General features: G+C 36.1%; 1 protein-coding gene across 2 annotated transcripts in view; it reads right to left on the bottom strand.

Moving 5' to 3' along the window:
* The window catches only part of LEMD3 (LEM domain containing 3), a 50602-nt gene that overhangs the window by 13821 nt on the left and 13497 nt on the right, over positions 1–23284 (bottom strand). For both annotated transcript variants that reach the window (XR_015258671.1, XM_086748816.1), the window contains exons 2-9: positions 15032–15069; positions 12551–12617; positions 5677–5744; positions 3741–3820; positions 3513–3661; positions 1596–1697; positions 419–521; positions 8–186 (exon numbers count right to left, since the gene is read on the bottom strand). Coding sequence is in view for 1 of the 2 variants with exons in the window: in XM_086748816.1 (XP_086604942.1) it covers positions 8–186; positions 419–521; positions 1596–1697; positions 3513–3661; positions 3741–3820; positions 5677–5744; positions 12551–12617; positions 15032–15069 (786 nt within the window). In the remaining variant the exon portion in view is untranslated. The remainder of the gene's footprint in view (positions 1–7; positions 187–418; positions 522–1595; positions 1698–3512; positions 3662–3740; positions 3821–5676; positions 5745–12550; positions 12618–15031; positions 15070–23284) is intronic.

Raw genomic sequence — 23284 nt, 5'->3', positions numbered from 1 at the left:
TCAGTACCTTGGCCTTGCCACACTTTTGATGGTATTACTAAAATTTTGTCACATGCTGCTGAAGGTTGCATCCACTTCCAAACCAAGAACTCAGCACCACCGATTCTTCGTGTCTCTGTGTGAACTCTAGATTCATTTGCTGCAAGAAAGTCAACTGCTCTATTCCAGACTTTCCTCATTTTCCTCCTTAAAAATTGAAGCAAGAATTACAAAGTTAGTGTTATAACAACCTGCACAGCTGACATCCAGCATGTAAGTGAAATCCAGTGTTTTCTCCTCCTGACTCACATCAATAAGAATCTCCACAATATTACACTATGCAACCTACTGAAATTAACTTAGTTAATTGACCCATTTATCTTTATTGTTTTCCCTTACTTACAGATTAGGAAATTCAGTACTTCTAGGGAGAACATACCTGTCCTGAGGCGGTATTAGAGAATCACGCACATGTAAAACAGGCATGTAAGGCTGCAAGTCTTTATTTTCAGAACATGCCTCGCTGTGACTTCTTAGCACATCTAAGGACACCATAAGAAAAACTGGTAACTACATAGTTCATGCAAACATTAAGAAAAATATTAATTCTGACAATGAACAGCTACTCTGAGGATCCCTGAAGTTTCAGTAATTTAAATTAAAGGTGTTTTTGGCATTTTGAAGCATTTTTCCTCCTAACCATGCTGAAGGCAAATCAATAAAACTAACCACACACAATCCCTCCAAGTATCCCAAACTAATTTTGGAAACAAAGGAAAAAAGGTCTTGCAGTTACTCTTGATTGGTATTTTTAACTTTGAAAATGAAGTGCTCTTCCCCCTACCCCAGGAAGACTTGATTCACAAACAAAAAAGGTAGGAAAATGGTGAAAACAGGAGAACACCTTCAATTTGTCTACCATCTCTGTATTTTTGATGATTGCTATAGGTGAAAGTTATAAGACAATTTAAGTAAAAATGCAGCCCAAAACAGAGCTTAAAAGCTACAAACACAAACTACTGAAAACATAGTGGCTTCATCTAGAAAGGCAGAATTTCATCAGAACTCAATATGCATGCTATTTTAGTAACATAACTTCTGCTCAAAGTGATTAACTAAAGTTACTTTTTCTATGAAAAGCTATTAAGGATGGAATTGAGAGCTACCACACATTTTAGGAGTGGATATTTTAGCTAAAGATAGCTGAAAAAACAGATACAGAAAGCAACATGCCACCATACTTCTAGTCAAACATCGCATTTATATTCATTTTCAGTGGTAAGCTGAAACACCACCCAGTCAATGGGTATTTATTATCGCCATGTTGATGGCTGCAAACATTCACAAATTACAATCTTGATACCAGAAGTTCTGATCAGGTTTAAAGGATGATGTTCTGGGAGTTTGTTCTGGTTTGTTTTGGTTTTTTTTTAAAGAGAAACAAAACACATGAACCATGTATTTGACCAAGAACTCTAACAGCATGATGACTGACAACTACACAGGCAAAAAAACAAAAAAAACAAAAAACAAAAAACAACTGAATTAATGCCAGTGCTTTGAAAGCTTATACAGAGCTGATACATAGACATCAGATGTGACTCAAGAAGCCATACCTATGATTTTTACCACCATATCATACATCTGTCTCGTTTCTTCTTCTTCTTTTGCCCAACGGTATTTCATGTAGTGCAAGACTCCCCAAACCATTGCTATACCTGCATTAAGATGTATAATACTCTTTAAACAGCGTTACAACATTCGTTAACAGAGCTTACAGCACATACTTCAGAAGTTAGTTGAACTAGTTAACATTCTAAAGTGCTTTAAATCTCAAAGCTAGTGAAATACACTGCAGTCGTTGTCAATATCTTATATTTTACTATTACAAAAACACCAATTCTTAAACTTCGAAGAACAGTTACCTTCAGAAAAACTTCTCATTGTTTTAACAAGAGCCTGGTATCCCCTGACTGTGGCTTGAAATTTTACCCATTTGTGAAGAAAAACAGTAAAAAAAAGTCTTACCAAAAGTCACAGAAACTGACAATTCAGAAGATGTTAAGATTTAAAAATGCACAATATTCACTAATTCATAGAGAAGTCACATGCTTTAGATATACTAGTCAAAACTAATTAAGCTGGACTGCTTCCGTTCAACTACAGATTTGTACGCCTTGCAACAAAGTACTGCATGCTCTTTCTTCTATTAAAGATTATTCCCAAGAAGAGCAATCTAGTTACAAAGGCCAATAGCATAAACTGAAAATAAAAACCTTATTCCTTCTGTCTCGGGCTGAGGGCACCACTACACCCATGTTCTCTTAACAATAAAAAAGAAAAACCAAGCACATGCATACACAAATTATAGTTACATTGTTTGTTTTGTATACCAGTGACCACGAAGCAATGCTAACTGATAAGAAAGACTGAGGGACACCATTTTAGGCCAAAATGGGTGTTAGTTAATGGTTTTGTTGTTTGTTTTTGTTGTTTTTTGGGTTTTTTTAATGCTTCATATTAACCTTAATTACAAATGAGAAAGTTGAGACATGCAGCAATTTTCTCAGCATGTCTGATGAGACCACTGGCTGACTTAGATACCAAGTTTCATCTCTGCATCCCAATTCAACCGTCACATCCACTGTTATCAGAAAGATGACAATCTGGGACAGTTTGCCTTTGATTTTTTCAGTTTGTCAAAAGGCTAGTGAAGGAGGTCTCAAGACTTCTGCTCATAGGCATGAGATTGTTAAGATATTGGGATAAACAATTTAATAAATATTAAGTAATTAATAAATTATTACATGGTATAATATAATGTAATAATTGTATCAATTAATTTAATATTATGGAATTTATTAAATATTCAATGGGTGCATGAGATAAATTCTGCATCTTCAATACTTCTAACTAGCCACACAGAAAGAAGGGAAGTGTCTGCACTCAGCTGTACCATATTTTTATGCTGTATAGTAGCATATCAAAGATTAAATTAATAAGTCTTGCTGAAGAATTAGATGCATTTTTACAACATAGTCTTAGAGGTAAGAACTTCTGGATACCCAACATGGTTGTCACCAACTTTTCCGAAAACTAGGAAAATCATCTTTTTTGTAGTTATGTTTCCAAAGTTCCTGGAACAACAGTGAAATATCCTCAAATTTAAGGCTGTCATGTCTTGTTAGTGAGCATTTTGGTTTTTCAAATCAGTTCAACCTGGAATTTTTGAAAGCCACAGGTACTGCTTTAGCAGGGAAAGAAAAAAAAAAAAAAAGCCAACACAACCACCCAAAACCCAGAGTTCCTAAAGAAGGAATACGTTCAGCTGACTACAGCAGCAGCAGATAGCAACCAATGTGAAAATACTGGTGCAACAGAAATGCAAAGCAAACTGCATTGTAATCAAGATACTGATAGGAACTCCAAGTTTTACGGTTGGAATTAAAACTCTAAATACGCTGTTTATTTTTCCCTGTACACTTACATAAATGCAAGTTATAACAGAAAAGGATGATTTTTAATTAACTTACCCAAAAGCAATATTGATAGTCTGTGAGTTACATTAACAAAAGCACGGCGAAAACGACACCTGAAAGACATCTTTGGACTAGTGGATTCCAGATACTTCACATCTGTGACATTAGTGACATCCACCTCATTAGGGTCATTGCTGAGACACCTATTAAAAATACACAGTATTTATGAAAAAGGATACATTCTATTAAAAGAAATAGAGTTAAGAAACAAAGATAACTTACTTGATGCCAACATCTTCCCCTCTACTCAAGATCCATTGTAATGCTGTGTTAAGTACACTTTCATATTCTGGATCTAAAGTCTGTCAAAAGACAAATATTAATGAGTAATTTCACAAACAACCAGAAAGTTATCATGCCACTATAAAATTCACATACAACACAGATCAGTAGACAAAACTACGTGGTTGTTCTTGACTCTTCAGACTTTGCTTAAGTGTTCACTACACAAAGTGAATCTATACATGCTATGAGCAGCTATAAGACTTACTGTTGTTCCTCAAATTAAGGACTATTTGAAAAGTTAAGCCATATTTGCTGTTTTATTAACAATTCTAACCTACAATAAGAAAAAACTATTCAGCCACTAGGCGGTGCTCACTGAAAATCTACTTGAGGAGTGAAACTAAAACTAGATATTAACTCAGCTGGAAATGAGTCCTATAAAAGCAGTTCAGGTCTTTTTTTCCTATTTTTTATTTTTTCTTAGAGAAGCTAGAGCAAAATCAATTTTAACTGATATTTTGCAAATAGTCCAGTGTTTGTAGTTCAAGAACTGATATTACAATATAGAAATTGACTTTAAATAAAAATTAGTTGGTATCAACTATCATAGGAGAACACTCACTGCTATCTGAGCTAAGGCTGTCTCCATAGTTCTTGTATGCTCTTTTGCAGAAAAAGAAAAGCAAAAATGGAAGTTGCTATTGTATTTGCAATTATAGTCTCCAGAAAGATCTTTCCTTTGAAGCTCACATAATGTAACTGGCCTAGAATTAAAGGGTAAGCACTGAAGAAGAAACAGTAACTTTTATTTTCACTTTGAGAGTTTTATCACTGAACACTGAAATTCTGCAAGGAGTTATATTTATACTCACAAAATGAGGAAGTGAACTTTTGAACTTCGTACAAAATGACAAGTTTTCATATGAAATTTGAGCTTCTTACCCACGCTAGACAGTTGTGATAACAACCGTTAATTCTTGCATCACAATAGAAAGGTATGATCATCAGTTACCTGGCATCAGCTTAACTTTTCCCAATGTATTCCCACAATGTACTGGTTTTAACACATATAGAATATCACTGCCAAACCATAAACCAGTGTTAGGAGCTTCTTTAGGATGCTCTCAACATTGCCCTTTTCTGTCTATGGAAATGTTTCCCAAAATGTAAAATTCCTATACATTTGTATATTAGAAGTCACACCAGCTTAACTCCCTCCCCATCCAATCCAAGAAATATTACACTCTCAGCCTTTTAAAAGCTTCAAATAGTTTTCCACTGAAGGGCTAAAATAAACCCTACAGCTGTCAAGACAAGGCAAGAGTCATCTTTTATTTGGGGAGTGAGGCAGGGGAATGACAGTAGAGTGGGATTTCATAATACTGCACACCTATCAAATTAACAAAAAGGTCTTTTTTGACCATTTCTATTTAAAGCATCAACGAACAGTGCCTCTGCAAGCTGTCGCCTATCAGGCCTGCTGCACAGATCCTCCCCTCCCAAAGAAAGGCAGGCAGTATCCTTTTCTCCTAATGCTCAAAACATAGCATACCGATTGCTGGAGAAGCTTCTAGAGATTAATTTCATAAATTTATTACTTTTGTGTTGGTGAGCGATCTCCATCAATTCAAATTATGCCCTGGTGTTTTAACTAAAGGGAAAAAACTGCATGCCATCAAAGCACTACTATCTATGCTTTCACAGCAAATAAATCAGTTTATTCCACCTTCCCTCTGCCCCAAAACCTCGCTACATCCCCAAATAAAAAAAATATAAGTAGCATATATTAAAGACATAAATTCCAAACATTTCCAAATAACATTCAATAGTAAGTCAAATTTTAGTCAATACACTAGATATGAAACCAAGCCTTACGAATTGTAACTTACACAAATCTTATATACAACCAACGAAAAATACTTTGTTTGCTTACTTTTAAATATGCAGCTGCCTCCTGGACGGTAAGATTTCTTTGAATAGAGCTGCCACATTCATGTTCCCCTGGTAAAATTAAACTTTTGTTTATTTTGATGTACTCATTACTGCATTATATAAAATAAAATCACCTGAATGCAAGCTTATAGTTAACGTGATCCACACAAGTAGTAACAGCTCAATTTTCACAAGTTCCACTAAAAATATGGAAAAATCTCTGGACAAATTTTTAACTTTTTTTTTTTTTAAAGATTGTCACAGCTAATAATACATACAAATCACATCAATGTAAGTTCACGTACTGCTCAGAAAGTATATTTCGGTATTTGCACTGAAAGTAGAACAAAAGGTAGTATGAAGGACTATCAAAAGGACATTACCATAAAACAGTTGCTGCAGCCTGACTCAATTTCTTCCAAATAATTTCCATGTACTCCAAAACATGTATAAACTTTTATACACACCAAGTTAGGTCCAGTTGCAACATACCCATAATAGTATTTCAGGCCCTATGAAGTTACTACATTTTAGATTGGTCTAAGTTATCATAATAAAACTCATCATCTTCCTGAACATGCACAAAATCACAACATGGCCTGAAACCGGTGAGTTTACCATCCTCCTAATTCTTTTGGAAAGTATGCAGAAGTAGTCAGGAAATAAGGTATTACACGCAGTCAGTCCTCACAGTCATGTGCCATCATCTTCCTGATTTTCTTTGCTAAAGTGAACGTACCCGATTCATGTAAAAAAATATGTAGTGACAGTCACAGAAAAAGAAAAGGCCTAATATCAGTTTTATCTATCACCAGGCCATAATTTCTGAAGAACTGTCAGGGAGTGGCAAATCCCCTTTCCTGATCTTCTAAAAAAAACAAACAAAAAAACCCCCAACTCAAACATTATCATCTATAACTAGGATTTTACTGTGCCAAAACAATAAAATAGGAAACAACAAACCCAGTCTTTCACTGGCTCAAGGTTACACCTGCCTTACCTTCCCGAATCTATGCCAAGCTGTATTATTCACAAACCCATAGCAAGGCTAGGAAAGTTTAAGATATTCATGCGTATACAAAATAGAAACCTTTGCTTATACTCTTACAAAGTCCTAAAAGTTGTAATTATCCCACACTGAAATGCCCTTTAAATGGAGCAACTTCAAGTATTAATTCCCTACACAAACGAGAACATTAGAGGCAACTTGAGCAAAAATTAGGAAACACTAGCAAGTTACAGAGAAGCATCTTCACATCTCATTCACAGTAGGGAGTTCCAAAGAAATAAGTGTTTCTATGAAGCAAGTCTTTCTCAGACTGCTAAAGCAAAGTCTTCTTCAATACACTTCACCATATTTAAGTGAATTTGGCCTTGCAAGCACATCGGTGTAACAGAGATCCTCTTCTCTTACTGTTGGCTTATAGAGAAACAGGAACACTGTTCTTAAGAGCGCTCATAGGCTATCTGGCCTAAAAGCGCTGCTGGAACTAAGCCCGTGTGCATACGTGTATTTTTCGTCAAGCACTAAGCAGAAAAAACACTACTTTTAAAAGTTGTTTCACTTGATAATTAGCATGCAACATCTTAGAATTTCAAAAGGTCTAAGCCTACTGTAAGAGCAAAACTACACAGATCACTGGTGAAAACTGACACCACCTTTGCAAAAAATTACTCTGAATTTAGAAGTCAGCACGAGAATTGGAGTTATGGACTATTCTTGCATGTAATTTAGGCAGACTTTCTTTTTGTGCAACATAAACTCTACAACCTGTAAATTTACATGTGTAATCATCAGTGATTTCATGTTTCAAGATTAGCAGACTTGGGATAACTATATAACACACTCATACAGTCTCTGGTGTAAATATACTGTTTTAAGTCTAGAACTGATAGAATAAATACAATAAAACCAAAATGTATCTCCGTAGAAGCCATATGTACAATCTCAACCAGGTATTAAGTTGTATGACATGAGCAAGTCTGATAGGTATTCATCCACTTAAGCTTTTTTTTGTTCACTAAGATCTGAAGTCTTCCTGTGGCCTTTCTAATATAGAAAAAGCATGTCTGTCATAATTTGACTGAACAAAACAGCTTCTGAGAGCAGGGGGACGAGACCCTTCTGCTAAGGAGATTGTTTTTTGGTTTTTGTTTTTGTTTTTTTTTTTTTTTTTTAATTTTCAAGGTAAGCAGGAAATCCCATTTATGAAATAAATAAGAATAGAAAAGAAAGGGTGAGGTTAATACACAGAAAAGAAAAAGAAAGCAAACACAAAAGGAGGAGACCAGGCTGTAAAAAAATAATTCTTAAAAACAAGTTTCAGAATTCACTTTGTATTTTCAGTCCTACAAGAACACAGTTATCACCTCTTACAAGAGGACAAAAGCTCCTTTAGATGGAGGACTACTGGATTACTTTAGTAGTTTCAAATTCTAATCTTATTTGCCTTCTTCCAGGAATTACGTTTATGCAGTATGCAGCCAACACTCTGACTTCACAGCTTCTGGTTTCATCTTTAAAAACCAGCAGACAGCTTCCTTGCAGTCCTGCTTCTAAAATTCTTTTTCAGACTATATTCCCTCTGAATAAGCTTAACAGTTAAAAATGTTTTTGCTGCCTAGGCTCTGACAATGCCTAAGGCCCATCAGTACAAATTACCCTTATGCCAGGCTAAGGGGAAAAAAAAATCTTGCCTCCCACTCTTGAAATGAGTAAGCTAATCAGAGCTACAGAGTTTCAGTCCTGTACAAAAAGCTGTTGGAAATGCAGTTTCTCATTCCAACCCATCTATTGCTGAGAGCCATTTAACAGCTTTCTTCTGAGAAACTCACAAATTTGAAAGCCTGCAGAAAGTTGGGCAATTCACAAGTCAGACAACCTTCTGTTTTGCTGCAAACAGCAGGATATTCCTATATGCCATTTCAGTCACCACTTTAGCTAGCAGCTCTGCAAATGGAGGCTTACTTAGAAAAATTTTGGTGCAATCATTAACCACTTGGCTTAGAAACCCACTTTCCATAGTCTAAGCCAAAAATGTTTCCCAACTGTTCCATTTGAGGCCCTATATCCAGGAATAAAACTGAAGCAAAGGCAAAAAAAAAAGCTTCATGCAGGTCTGCTGCAAGATACATCTAAGCTCCTTGTAAAAACCGCTCCTCTGTTAAAATCTCTATTGCAAGCTTACAGAAAACATGGATCTTTACGCTCAATTTTTTCTTGGGCACAGGTCACTTCAATTTCAAGCGCAATCAAAGAACCATTCTACTTGCCTTTGTAGGGAGGCCAGATCTTTTTAAACAGCAAGGATCACAAAACTACCTTTTAGCTTATGTTAGTGTACTCACACAAGCCACTTGAGTTCTTCTAGAAACACTAACAAAAAGCAACTGAAGTATCAGTTCTAAAGAAACATTTAAGTCTGTTCTCACAATTTCTTTCAATAAAGTCAGATCTGCTTTTCCATGCAGGCTAGAATATTTGAAATTTACTTTAATTTGGGCATTTAGCTTAATTCAGGAGCTGCAGCATATACAGTTAACAGAAATATTAAGAATTTTTAAATATTTGTATTAGAATGTAAATCATTCTCTTAAAAGTACCAGAATTAAAACCCAGGGGATATCTAATACTTTTAAGGAACACATGGATTTAGCACAGATCTCTAGCTTACAGCTTGATGTGATATAGTCAATCAACACAAAAAAGCAAATAGTGTATAAAACATTTGTTTAGCAGGTCTCATGCTTACAGGTTACTTGCAGCAGGACACTAAAGTGGGTAGCTAGGAAAAGCAGGAGCAAAACAAGTGTTGTGAGAGCAAGTAATAATGTCTGGTCTCCTGAAGGCAAATTCAACAGTTTAATAACACTGTGGAAAACCAGAATTTGCTAAAGAGTTTTTAAATCACTGGTTGGAAACAGCACAGTATCAATTACCTGAAGAACTAAAGATTAAGCAGAGTAACAGAACATAGAGCCTGTGACAGCAATCAGATACAGTAGCTGACACATGAAATTACTATTAAGTAATATTTAGTGTTTTGCCAGGATTTTGTTCCAGCCATGGATTTATCAGTAAGCCTCATTACATATGGAAGTCTAATTCACCTCTGCATCTCAAGGACCTGTGCTGTCCATTAGCTCAGAAGGAAACCACCTAAATCTGATGGATCATCACTCTGTGGAGAATGTCAAGCAAAATAAATGGCTAACTAAACAAAAATTCTTTATGTACAAAAAAGTAGGGTCATACCCATGGGTAGCTGGCTGCTTCTTGTATTTGTAAGCCTGACTGAAAATGGATGTGATCTATTGAAATCTCTCCATGAAAAACCAAGATATCCAGTAATTAACGTATGCCTGAAGCACATATTTTAGCTTAGGAGAAAGTGTTAGGCATTGAAATATATACTGTCTATAAAAAGTTGCTGCTTTGAAGAAAGACTGAACCATTAGGCAAGAACACAGGAAAACAAACTTCAGCTCAGAACTGGACGAGTAGATACTGCTTCTGCCTCTAGTCTCTCGTGAGGTAGGCGTTACTCACTATAGGTTTGGCAGACTGGCAATTCTGAGAACAGTGATGCATCAAAGACAATCTATTTTTATATAGGATAATGAAATCATTTTACATCATATCAGAGCACCACAGTACAGAACAGGCATCTACAGTTGGAACACAGTATATTAAGTCAAATAAGATTAACTGCTACCTTGACTTTTTCTTCCTTCAAATAAATTTCAGTGTTTTCCCTTCTAAAGTAAAATCCCTATCACTTGCTCTCCAATTGACATTGGTAAGGCAAGAACCTAGCTCCGTAAAAATCTAAGAAGTCTAACAAAACAAAGAGTGCTAGAAATCAAGTTCTGACGTTATCATCTTCATGGTAGTCAAGATGTTGAATAAAGCTTAACACAGATCAGACTACTGCAAGTTTCCAGCCTGCCTTTTTCATAGTTATAACATGAACAAATGATTCATAGACAAGTATGAAATGAGAGAAACCTTTCCAAGTATGACAGAGACCTGAAAAGCACCACTTTTACTAAAACTATATTCCTTTACTTTTTTTCTCTTTTGAAATGGTGCAACTGTGTACAACATCAACACTTAAATGTTGCATCTCTCTAGCAGCTTTCTCTGTTCTATGACTTCTAAACAGCTTGCAGATATTGTGCCAGGTCTACATCAATATGGCATTCAAAAACGGACAGCAGACTTCTTCCTCTCATACCTTAAGAAACTTGGCATTAAGGATAGCTTCTGCCTAAGTACAGATGAATTAGGTCATTCTTCAGACTGTATTAAAGCTACTCTGCTGAGCAACCAAGTAATCTTGCAATACAGCTTCAGTTTGGGGGATCATCTAACCAGAAAGTATAGCTATATTTTTTGAAGGTAAGTACTGAAGATTCTCCTGACCATGAACAGACTAATAAAGATTAATGCACCTTTGAGACCTGGGGAAAAAAGCAGTCATCTTGGAGCATATAAATTCCTCTAAGGCAGACACGTAAACATTTTTGTAAGTACACGTGCACATAAGTAAGTCCCAGTTAATGAAGAAAACTCCCTTTCTTTCACAGATGTAGAAACGAGGTGCCAAACCTTTTTATCCAGGCTAGTACACTGTTTACTGTATGGCCACTGGAGGGCCAGACAACACACTGAGGGAATAGCAAGCTGCAATGTTTTCTTTTCAAAAGAGGGAAAGAAGTAGCAGTCAGTGCTCTCCTGCACACAGTTATGGGTCTTGCAAGACATTCCTACACACCACAGGTTGGCTATCCCCTCTTGTGGGGGGGGGAAGGAAATCTTTTGGCCCCAGTAATTTACCAGCCCACTATTTTGGGTGAAAGAATAACGTAAACAAGAAGAAATTTGTGGGGTTTGTCCAAACATCTATTTTATTCACTGCAGATACTGTAAATACTCCGGAAACAAAACTACTCTTGCAATTTAAAGGTATTACAGAGCTGCTCAAATTTCTCAGATTTCTATACAGCCCTGACATATTAAATTGTCAGCTTTGTATCCGACAGAGTTGTTCCCACATTTTTTAAAAATGTTTGAGAAATGTCTGTAGCACCAGACGATAGTGGAAAAGCCTTCTTGGTGAAACTTGCTGTTGCAAAACAAATAGCTGGCAAAAAGAACAATAAGGCTTGGTAACTCTCATTCACCAGATGCCAAAGTTATAAACACAGTCTTAACTTTACCGTTTCCCACTTGTGATGCATAAGTATATATGCAGTTTCAAGCTGTGTTAATTATAACTCTAGGCAGAAGCACTGCAATTATTTTTTTTTTTACTTCAAATATTCAATAATTAATACTAATCCTAAACACTATCTGACACATTACTGTATACAGCACTTCTCATCACTATCTAATAGTATGGTTGAGTTTCACTATTTTGTCTAACAAGGCAATCTTGTTCAAACAACAGTGTTCATTGTAATAGTAACCATTTTCTGATTGTTGTAAAATATTTTGGTTTTCAGATACTTTCCACCATAGTGAAAAATATATCTTTAAAAGAAATACATATTCTTCTCCACATACAGCATATTTGAACCTCGTAGTGAAATCAGAGTAATTAAGCATTAAGACATCAGATCAAAAACCATACAGCATCACAATATTCAACAGGCTATTCCATTAACTAAAAAACATTGCAAGTAAAGGTGCTACACTGGTTAAAAAGGCAGTGTAAGCGGACTAGAAATAGGACTTCAGTTTCCCAAAATGGAAATCCAAATGGCTATCAGGGCATTAGCACATACTAGTTGTTGCAAATCACTATCTGAGCATAGACTCCTTTGTAGCCATTGCCGTAACACTCCTAGTCACAATATTTTTAAAGTGTTACCTGCTACTTGTGCCAATTTATCATGAAGTGCATATAAGCTGTTCATCATGAGACTTCTTTCATCTTCCTAGAATTAGAAAAACACATTGATATTAAAACAACCATTAATAGAGATGTATTTTCTTCCATTTACTTAAAAAAATCTTTGCACATAATGAAAAAATAGTTTTACACATACAGGTGGAAGAGTGAAACACTACAATAATGCAAGCAATAGATTTTGAATCCAAGTATTCACAATACTGATTTTTCAGATCTTGACTGAAACTAAACTAGATTGCAGCCTGGACTCCAATTGATCTGCCAGCTGAAACTGACAGCTGAAAAGGTTATTTTAATACTACTGAGAGAACAGTGCAATGATGCAAAAGAAGTTCCACGGTTGTTGCTTTTGGTTTTTGGTTTGTTCTGGGTTTTTTTCTTCTGTTGTGTTTGTTTTTTTTAAATAGCTATATATGTAAAAATCAAACAGTTTCACTCTTAATAAACGTGCAGTGACACTTCATACAAGCCACACTGAAGTCCCATGTGGTTGTATTGCCACATAAAAGTCATAGCAAGTAAGATGTTTGCTGTCTATCTTCAGACTATAGTAACTTAATTTAAAAAAAAAAAAGAAGCAACAAAGAAATTCAGTAACTTGCACACTATACAATCTTGTTGATACCTCCTGTAGGTATAAAAAGGCCTAGTTCCCAAAACAAGCATGAATATGACATGTTACATAATTGTTACTTACAAGGAAGTTAAACTTAACAAGACACTGAGCCATTTCACTGAAATACATCCAGAAATATTTTGTATTAGAAGGAATTATTCAAAATATGAAGATGAGGAAAACACAATTACATACACTGAGTACTAAAGGTCATTCTAAAATGCAGGGGGGCGGGGGGGGCGGTTTGGGGTTGGAGTTGGCTCTGACTCCTGGGGCAGAGTCAAATGTCTGAGAAGAGACTAAAGCCTTTACTCAGAAAACATGCAAGAAAAACCATTTTCCAGTTTGTGTATCTGCTGACTATACTCATGCTGAAAAAAAACTAAATATATTTTAAGTTTAATTCCCTGAGGTACCAGCACTGTCTGACACAATTTTAAAATTCAAATTCACCAATTTTTTTTTTCCTGTTAGAAAACTGTACAAACACTTCTGTACCAAGAAGCAGAATACTTCTTTCATTGATCAGACATTTGACAAACCAATTCCCATAGATGATATCAACAATTACCAGCATCACCTCTCCCTATTCTGGTCCTACAAAATCATAATTGAGATTAAATTTATATAGATGGTACTCCCCAGGAAACTAACCTACATTATTAACTCATTTCCTAGCTGGAAAATATCAGGCATGGCAGAAGAGGAAAAATCAGTCCTCTACCACGCAGACACCCACACCATTTCCACCAAGTTCCATTTATTTGCCAGTAGGTACACCCATGACAACACCAATAGCTACACTGAGACAGACATGTGAAACATCTTTGTGACCAAATTATTTTTTCATAATTAATGGTCAGACCACATAAAGGAAGGAACTGAACAGTACCACCTTCGTTGCTAACTAACAACCAAGCACTGAGTAGGACTACTATGGAACAGTACACAAGAAATATAGAAGTAACATACAAAACAGGTTCTCAGGCTCTCAAATTCAGTGCAGAAGATCCATTCTCTCCACACTACTAAAGTAATTCTGAAGGAATCTTCAGAATTTACCCCACAAAATTCCATTTGTTCAAAAGATTGAGAAAGATTTTCTACCCATGAAACTAGCCAAGGCTACCTACTTAAAATATGCAACTATTCACTTCTGGAGAACTCAATCCTAGACCAAAAATTATCTTGCAATACTTGCTTACATATGCCTAGCACAAGCAGATCACTATGTTTACAGTCCAGGCAGAAAGACTGAAGGCCAGAAGAGAGAACCACTAAAACACATGCTGCAGAACTAAAAATAATACAGATAGTGACATCTCAAAAATGGTTATCCCGATATTCCAGTTGAAAGAGTGAATATAGGAACATGTAATGGAATAGAAGTGAAAGAGACAAATTTTTAAATCCATTTTCTGAAGGAGACTAACCCTTGCTCTTCTATGGCACTAAATAGGATCCTGGAGTTTCAAGTCAATCATCTCTTACCAGCTGTCCTTTCAAGGTTGAAGCTAAATGGTAACAGTAAGAGACAAACTGATAAATTCAATCTCAAAACTTAAAACACAACTTTTCCTCACAGCTCTACAAGACAAATATTTTCGTAATATATAAAGCAACCAGCATGCCACAGCCAAATCTTGTCATCCTAGTTATACTGCTCAAGATGAAAACAAAAAAAAATTAAAACATTAGAATAGCAAGAACTGCATTCATTTCATGCAAAACATTCTGAAACTGCACCTTTCTGAACAGATCTATATTGTTTTCATACAATCACTTGATAGACTAAATTCTCAATATTAAGTGGGTTTACTTACTCTTATTTTTTGTAGTTCTTCACTGAAAGGATTCTTGGCTGTCAAAAAAAAGAAAAAAATTAATTCATTCTAGAGTCTGAAAATACTAAAAAGATATAGCAACACTGTACCTTTATGACAATATTGTAATCTTTAGATAAAATAAACTAGTCCATAATATGAAAAATAATAATCAGACAGCTATTAACCTTTGACTTAACTCCACATTTGATAATACACTGTACTAGCATTTAGGTTAAACCAGAATCTTTTATATCTGCAAATGTCACAGCTATTTCCATACAAACAAAACACGTTTGCCATTTGTCAAACTCTTGTTTAATGACTCAATTGCATTGAAATTGTAATTTGAAGGTTTTACATTTTTAGTGTCTAGTTTAAGAAAGTAAACCTACTTTTTAACTAAACAATAATCCCTACAACAAAGCTGTATCCTGGGAAATGTGACACAAAACTAAAGGTCTAGGCTTGTAAATATCATCATATTGATGCTAAAAGCACACCAAAAAAGAGGTAGTACTTGAAAGGGCACACCGCTCCACATACAGCTCTACGAAGAGTTCTTCCAGAAGAAAAAAAGGGTACTTTCCACTACTTCTAGGTCTGATGTATTCACATATAGAATCCAGAAGAAATCTCGGTCTGAGATGAAATTTGCACTTTTGAAAACTCTGCAGTTCAACTTCCTACACCAAGGCATAGTAAAAGACAAGTACCATCTTAAATAGCATCCAAATACATAATTCAATTTACACAGTGTAACTACACACCAGCCCTCCCACCCCAGATACTGCACTTGTAAACAAGTCACTTCTGCTTGCATCTGAAGGTAACTCAGCAACAGCCTCTGATAGTGCTAACCAATTTGACTTCTTATAAGGCACTCCCATACATAAAGATATTCACAAAACAGGAAGAGTCACCTTCCCAACAGTCAGCTGATTGACAAGATCATGGCTCCTGAACCATTACCATGATTATTAAGCTGATCAGTTAATTTAACTATAAATGGGAAAAATAAGAGAAATAAAGGTGGACATACCAGATCAAATTCATGGCATGATTTCTCATCTAGGAGAAATGGAGGATATGAAAGAAACTAAGGACAAACTTGGGGTTCCCTAACCTTTGCCAAGTGTAATAGCATCTGGATAAGTAACTGAAAAAATAAAGTTTTATAACAAAAAAAAAAAAATTGTAAAACAATGTAATATTACCTGCACAAACTTCAATAGCATTATTGGCAGCAGCTAGACACTGACCCGCTTCACCTTATTTTTGAAAGGCAAGTTTAAAGCAGGAATGATTACCATTTTATTCCTCCTACATGTAGCAATGGTAAGGAACACATTTCAACAATTACAACCAACAAATGATGTATAAAACAGTAGGGCAGTGAAAATGGTTTCCAAGTGAAGAAGAAAGCTTGACTCTCAAACTTTGCAGTTCGTCCATGTGCCTGAGCTCAGAAGAAAATTAAGTGTGCTATCTGCCCAACAGCAATAAGCACTTCAGCTTCCTCTGACACAGCAAATGAAAAAAAAACAAACCAAAAACAAAAAACCCACAAAAAAAACCCCAAAAAAACCCAACACAACAAAAACCCCACACAAATCCACCCAAACACAGGGAGTGGTTTTCACAGACATCTGAATACTTGACTCAGATATCAGATTAACTAAAACCGATAGAGGCAGATGTTCAAGCACTGTTGCAAACCAAGCCCTATAGTTTCATTCATTTTCAACCAAGCCCATAGTTTCATTCTACAGGTGCAAGTTCTCAGATATTGCCTACTAGATTATCAAGCTACCTATTTTCCAAAGCTTCTATGTATTTCATTCATTAACTCAGCAGAACATTTCCCATACACTAAACTTTTAATCTAAATAGCCTAAAACAGGATTAGAAAAATACAGCCAAGGCTCTAGATGACTGCCAACCTCCCAGTTTGATCGTTAGTTATCCAGACAGGATAATTATGTAATTATGGTCTCTTCTCAAGGTCAGTCTCATTGAACATACATGAAATCTTGATTATATGGTTTTAATTGGAGGGGGCAGAGAAGGCAGAGCACGAGACACAACAGTGTGTACATTGCAGTATACCTGACAAACATTTTGGCACTGATGAAAGCCATGGAACAAACAAATGCAGTACTTCCACGCCTGCAAAACGCAAACTGAAAACCATCAGGTGCAATTCTATATACACTAGGACTGTACAGCAATGAAGTGAAGGCAATGGTAGTGTTGAATACTCAAGACTCTCCCAGCATCACAATCCCAGTGTAAAGTCAATCTCACATGCAAATAACTTCATATTTGGATAAATTAAAGCACTGAATTTATGAAGCAATCCAGATGAGATGTCAATGTTTGCCTCTCCTTCACAAATAAATGGTGGTTAAAGAGAGAAAGAAAACAAAAACAAAAACCAACTCTCCTTCAAAATTATCTGTCACAAAAATGTAATCTATCCTTGCAATTAATTACTTTAACTCACATTAAAGGATTTCCATTAAATCCTTCTAAAGTTAGTGATTTTATGGCAATTTTACCAATGAGATACATTTTATGTAAGATGTTAATACAGTTTAGGATGCTTGATGCCTTAAGAGGCAAGTATGCTAAATGCAACTGCAGCAATCTATCAGCTCCATGTGCAATTAACAACTGTTGATCTATCCGCATCTATCTACCACACAACCTTGATTAACTTGAGTTAATAAAGCCACTCCTCAACTACTTGAGTAATTCCTCTGTTCTGAATCCACCCTCCTTTCCTTTGTCCAGGATCTAAGCTCTTACCAAATCCTCCCACTTCCTCCAGCCACAGATGCAAAGTTTCCATCTACTCCAATGTGTGTAAGGTATTTCAATATGTTACATCAATATTACTGGTTCAAAAGGTTTCTTGATAGTTCTTTGTATTAAGTATAGCTTTAAGGGTAGCAAGTTCTTGTTCCACCAAACTAAGCACTGATTTAATAACTAAGTACTAACAGAAGAGTTTCTTATGTGAACATATCATACTTCCAAGACTCCTCCTCAAAAAGGGTTCAAGACCTCTTCCACACAGCAACAATTACCAGCCTTAAAAGTAGTCTATCAAGCTCACGTTTCTATGAGCTTCAAAGAACAAGTTCTCATCTACTTATACTACAAAGCTAAAAACTATAGAGATAGTTTGCTGAAACAGGAATCTCCTGACTGTTGTCCTGGGGGTCTTCTCTCCAGGTTAGCCAACCAACCGACAAACACATCCATTGCCCTCAAAAAAGAAGGGACGCAACAAGCTACCTGGACATGACAATCTCATTATCTATCAGAACTCCCCAGACAGCAGCAAAACTGTGAGAAGCGTAGCAGTTTTACTTAGCCACACGTGAATACTACCTGCAGGATAAAAAAAAAAAAAAAAAAAAAAAAAAAAAAAAACCACCCCCACCAAAAAAAACCACCCCCCCCCCCCCAAACAAAAACAAAACCAAAACCACACAACCAAAACCAGAGTATTTTCATGGAAGAAAAAATCTCAAAAACTTGACAAAGGAAACCATGCCAACTCTCCCAAAATGCTGTAATAGGTAAACATTCTGCTTGGAAGTTTGATACACTGGGAGAAGAACAAGGTGTAATGATAACAGGATTCTTTAGCCCAATAAGGACGGAAACAAAAGTAAGCACACCAAGGGACATAATCCTCACGTGAAACTTGATTTCAGAACAAGAAGGCACATGCTATTTAAATTCTGTTTTTCGACAGTCATCTGATTTAAATGATAGTTAATCAGAACAAGACAATAAGATTACCCAAAGGCCTGCAAAAGAAATTGAAGCAGCATACAAGTATTATTCTAGGTAACTGAAAAGACTACTAATGACCCCCTGACGTAACTAATTTACACATATTACTGTTGGGACAAGCTGCAAATGATGACTTAGAGACTACTAGAATTCCTCAGAATGACAGAACTGGTCAGTCTCAAATAACAAACAGTCACCAATACAAAGCTAAGGGTCACAGCACAGCTACAAAGCATTCCAGCCAAAGCTGTCAACACGAATGCACATACCAAGCCATCTCACAGAGATGCTCAGTTTTCCTAATACAAGTGCAGTCAGTGTCAACATACAAGGTTAATTTCCACTAGAATACAGAAGCTGTCATCTTTAAAGTAGCAATAAAACCACTCACCACCACTCATTTTCCTCCCTAATACATTGGTAACAATTGCAGACAGATACAGTATTTACAAGGATTTAGTTTTCTTAAGACAAACAGGGAGCACAAAGTGGGATTTCTCCTCTTTTTCAAGGCATGCTTTAACAGACATGAAGTTGCAGCTTAACTGCAGACATTCATGAATGCACAAGTCAACTTTTATTGAAATTTGTCCCATTAAGATTCTAAGACTGACATAGGTCCACAGGCAGTCATACCCAGAAAGAAGACAGACATGAATAAAGATATCTTTGCTTAAGACATAAGCTAGAACCACATCACCAATATGGTACCAAAACAAGGAATTCAGTTGCCTTCTGGTCACCAGATTAGGATGACAAAAGTAGCTAATCCTTCCACTACAGCTATCTTCTACACACTGTGGTAGAATTGTACCTTGCCCTGAATAGCGTTACCATTTTTGCAGCTTCAGTATTTAACAGATAACATCAGAACCGAAGTATGAATCACATTGGGACAAACCAAGAATTCAACTACCTCAGAACCCTGCCTCCAGTACACTTTTCAGAGACACCTGTCCCTAACCAAAGGGGAGGGGAAATCAACAGAACAGCAGCAAAAGTGAGTGTCAGAGCATAACAATAGAAAGTATATGCTGATACTTCACCAGAATATTCTCCCAGTCATAAAAATTTGCACTTTAGAAGCTTCCCGAGACAGACAGACAGAAGTAGCTGGCTACTTTTTTTTTTCTAGATTATCAACTTTTACGCACTTTTCCCTACCAATTTGTCTAGTCTCACATTAACCCCAAGCAAGCTTTTAGCTCCAGCTACTTACTGTCACAGAGTTCCAGAACTTAAATGTGCATGCGTGAAAAAAGTTTCCCTGCCCACTCTGAACTTGCCACTTGTTAACTTGAGAAACTCCTCATTCTGTTAGAGGAAACAGTGAGTAATCTATGCCTTTACTTCACTTTATTCTATGAGACTATTCACCCTCTCCATAACGCTCATGCCTTTACTTCAGTCCTCACTCTTCCACACTCAAGAGTCCTATTTCTCCTTGCTATGAAAGCCATATTATGCTTTTTATCATATTACTACTCTCTGAACCTTTTTGCAGCTCTGCTATGTCCTTTCTGAGGCTGAGGACCAAAGCTGGACACTATTAAAAAATAAAAGGAGCACCATGAATTATTAGTGCCATACTGATATTCTCAAATATATCCTCTCAAATATGCTTTGCTCTCAATCCATGTTCTAAAAAGTAGAAAATCCTACCACTGTTTCCTTCTTGACCACTACTGAATACTAATCTAACATTTTTAACAGAATCATTGTAATTCCATAATCTATTTCTGAACATGCAGATAATTTGATTTTATAAGTGAAAAAGCAGCTTTCCAATGCAACTTTAAGGAACTGTAAAGCCACAGCTGCAGAAACAAGAATGATCCAATTAACCTGTAAGCACTTCACTTCTCAATGTGATGATACCAGAAGTGCCAAACATCATTCACAGAAAGATTTAGAAACTGTACACTGCACCACACACTTCCACGCTACCAGCTTCTGTAGAAGGAAGAATGTTCCTCCCTGCAAACAGAAAAGTACTTTTCTCCTCCCCATGTCACAAGCAGACTAATCCCAAAACAGAAGCAGTACTTTCCAAAATTTGTCCCGTAAAGGTGTGTTCAGTAAGTAGCTGGAAGCACTGCTATCCAAAATGGGCCTTTAGCCCAGCAATTCTTTACACGACTTTGGAAAAAAGTTCTAAATTTTACAATCCAAGTACTTTCAATACCAACTAACAGATCTGTGACTTTTTTTTTTTTTTTGTAAGTTGGGGGGTCAAGTATTGATTCCACCTGGTGACATACCGTGTATATGTTAAGGACAATTCTAAAACATTGTGTCTTACAACTCCTAAATCTTAAAATGCCAGAAAAAACCAAACAAGTTATTACAGGAAATAAATTATTGCAGAGCTCCATCTTTAAAATAGCTTAAATAAAATAACCCTACCTTTATTTTCCTCTCTGCAATTACTCAACACTCAAAAAGAATGAGTAGTTTCGTATGACCTGAATCTCCAGATTGTGCTAATTCAGGTAGAAACCACTTCGAATCAGCAGGCTAAACCCCTGTGCTTTGCTATTAAGACACGAAGTCATATGTCAAGTTAAGCAATTCCTTCACTGCAGATCATCTTTCTGTGCTTTGGAAAAAGTTTTTGTATTTCTAAATCAGTACACCATTACAGTTTGAATAGTCCTTGGCCATGCCAATTTTGAACAGCAGCACAATCTGCCACAAGGATTAGAGAATTCTAAACACAGCTGAAACTTTCCTTAACATCAAGTCAGTTTTTCAGTTGCCTCAGTTTAGAGCACTTTTATTGATAGTTTTTTCCCCAATATCTTTTGAATTCATTCTGTTTGTGAACAGGTGGTATAAGGATTGATGATATAACCAAACTTTTCTTTATATTTTTTTTAAACACAAACCCCTCCTCTAAAAGAATTAAAACTATCACGTGTGATAGACATTTCAGTTCAGATACATTGAAAATCGCAGTCTTCGTTGTTTTAGGTAAAAGGGAGGGAAGTACCAGAATTTCTCTTTGGAGTTCTTCACTGCTTCTTAAAAAAACCTCTCCACATTTTAGCTGTATCACCCTTTCCAGAAATGCTCAATTCTACTCCTGCCTACTTAAATAACTGGTTAGAATAGACCTGAATGTTGAAAGATGCTCTTAAGAGACAGTCATGTCAATTTGGTCCATAATTAAGAAGAGAGACAAGTATTTTGGCAGAGCTTCTCATCAGATTATTCAATTGCACTAGAACAAAAATACTAGTTTCATTCTAGTACTTGTATTAATGATTGAAAAATCTAGAAATCATAACTTCTGTCCTTAAAAGATTGAAGTAAAATATTTTAATCTGTGTAGTGCATGATAATATCCCAGTAATGCGAAACTGAAACAGAATAGTTGGCTGCAAGTCAGTTCTTAAGAATGTCACCTTTTTAAGCAAAAGCCTAATAAAACAAATCCAGAACTGAAACAGTTGCCAAGACATCAGAGCTGATTTTAGAGTAAGTTTTCACTGTACTATTGCCACACTCGCTTCATGAATACCACTGTGCCAGTTAGAATTTACTGTACCGCCCATTTCTAGCACAGCTGATTCCTCAGACTAACACCTGTCCATATTAACAGAGAGATTGCCTTGTCTTTCCTTTCCTTCTTTCTTGTCTTCTGTTTCCTAAATACCACCATCAACCATAGCAAGACTCAGGAAAGGGAAGAAAACCCTACAGAGATATAGTACAGACACTGCTTATTTCAAAAGGAAGAATGTGCAACCTGCCTGTGTGTATGAAGCAAGCATGAAAGTTCACTTTTTCTACTAGAAGACCCTGTGAAAATAACTGTATGCACCAGATGAAGGAACAAGTAAATGAGCCCAAACAAGAACTGATGCAGCCACACCAAGAAACAGAACAAACTTTAGAACATCACTATCAGCAAGAAAAAAATACTGCATTTTAAGTCCCCAACTCCATAGACAGATGAGAAATTTGGGCAGATAAGACTCAGGCAGTGTTTCATACCCCTCACTCAGGGCAAGGGGGGGGTCAAACACTCCAGACAATACTTCCAGCTGTTATGCCCCACCCAGGAACTGGTCTTCACCCCAAATTCTATATCCTTTGCACGTACATTAATCTCAATGGCGCATACTCAGTACAAGAGCAGACTTATGGAAGAGTACATTAACCTGCTAGGTTATTTACAGAAGCATTTTTCATGGTCTGTATTTGTGGAACGATAAAACAATTTTTACAATAAAGCATCCTCTTCTCCAGTTTTTTTTCTACCAGTGTAATAAAATGTTTTATAGCAACAGAATTTGCAAACACACTTTTACATATTACAAAGCATATTATATTTCAATGAAGAAACAGTTGTCTGTGTTCTATTAGAAAAAAAATGTCTCAGGAGACGTACATTTGCTATGCACTGTAAAAATTTGGTAATATTACAGTCCTTGCACA

Source organism: Chlamydotis macqueenii, chromosome 1, assembly GCF_036417535.1.
Source record: "Chlamydotis macqueenii isolate bChlMac1 chromosome 1, bChlMac1.mat, whole genome shotgun sequence".
Classification (NCBI taxonomy): Eukaryota; Metazoa; Chordata; class Aves; order Otidiformes; family Otididae; genus Chlamydotis; species Chlamydotis macqueenii.
This window is presented reverse-complemented; position numbering and strand designations above follow the sequence as displayed.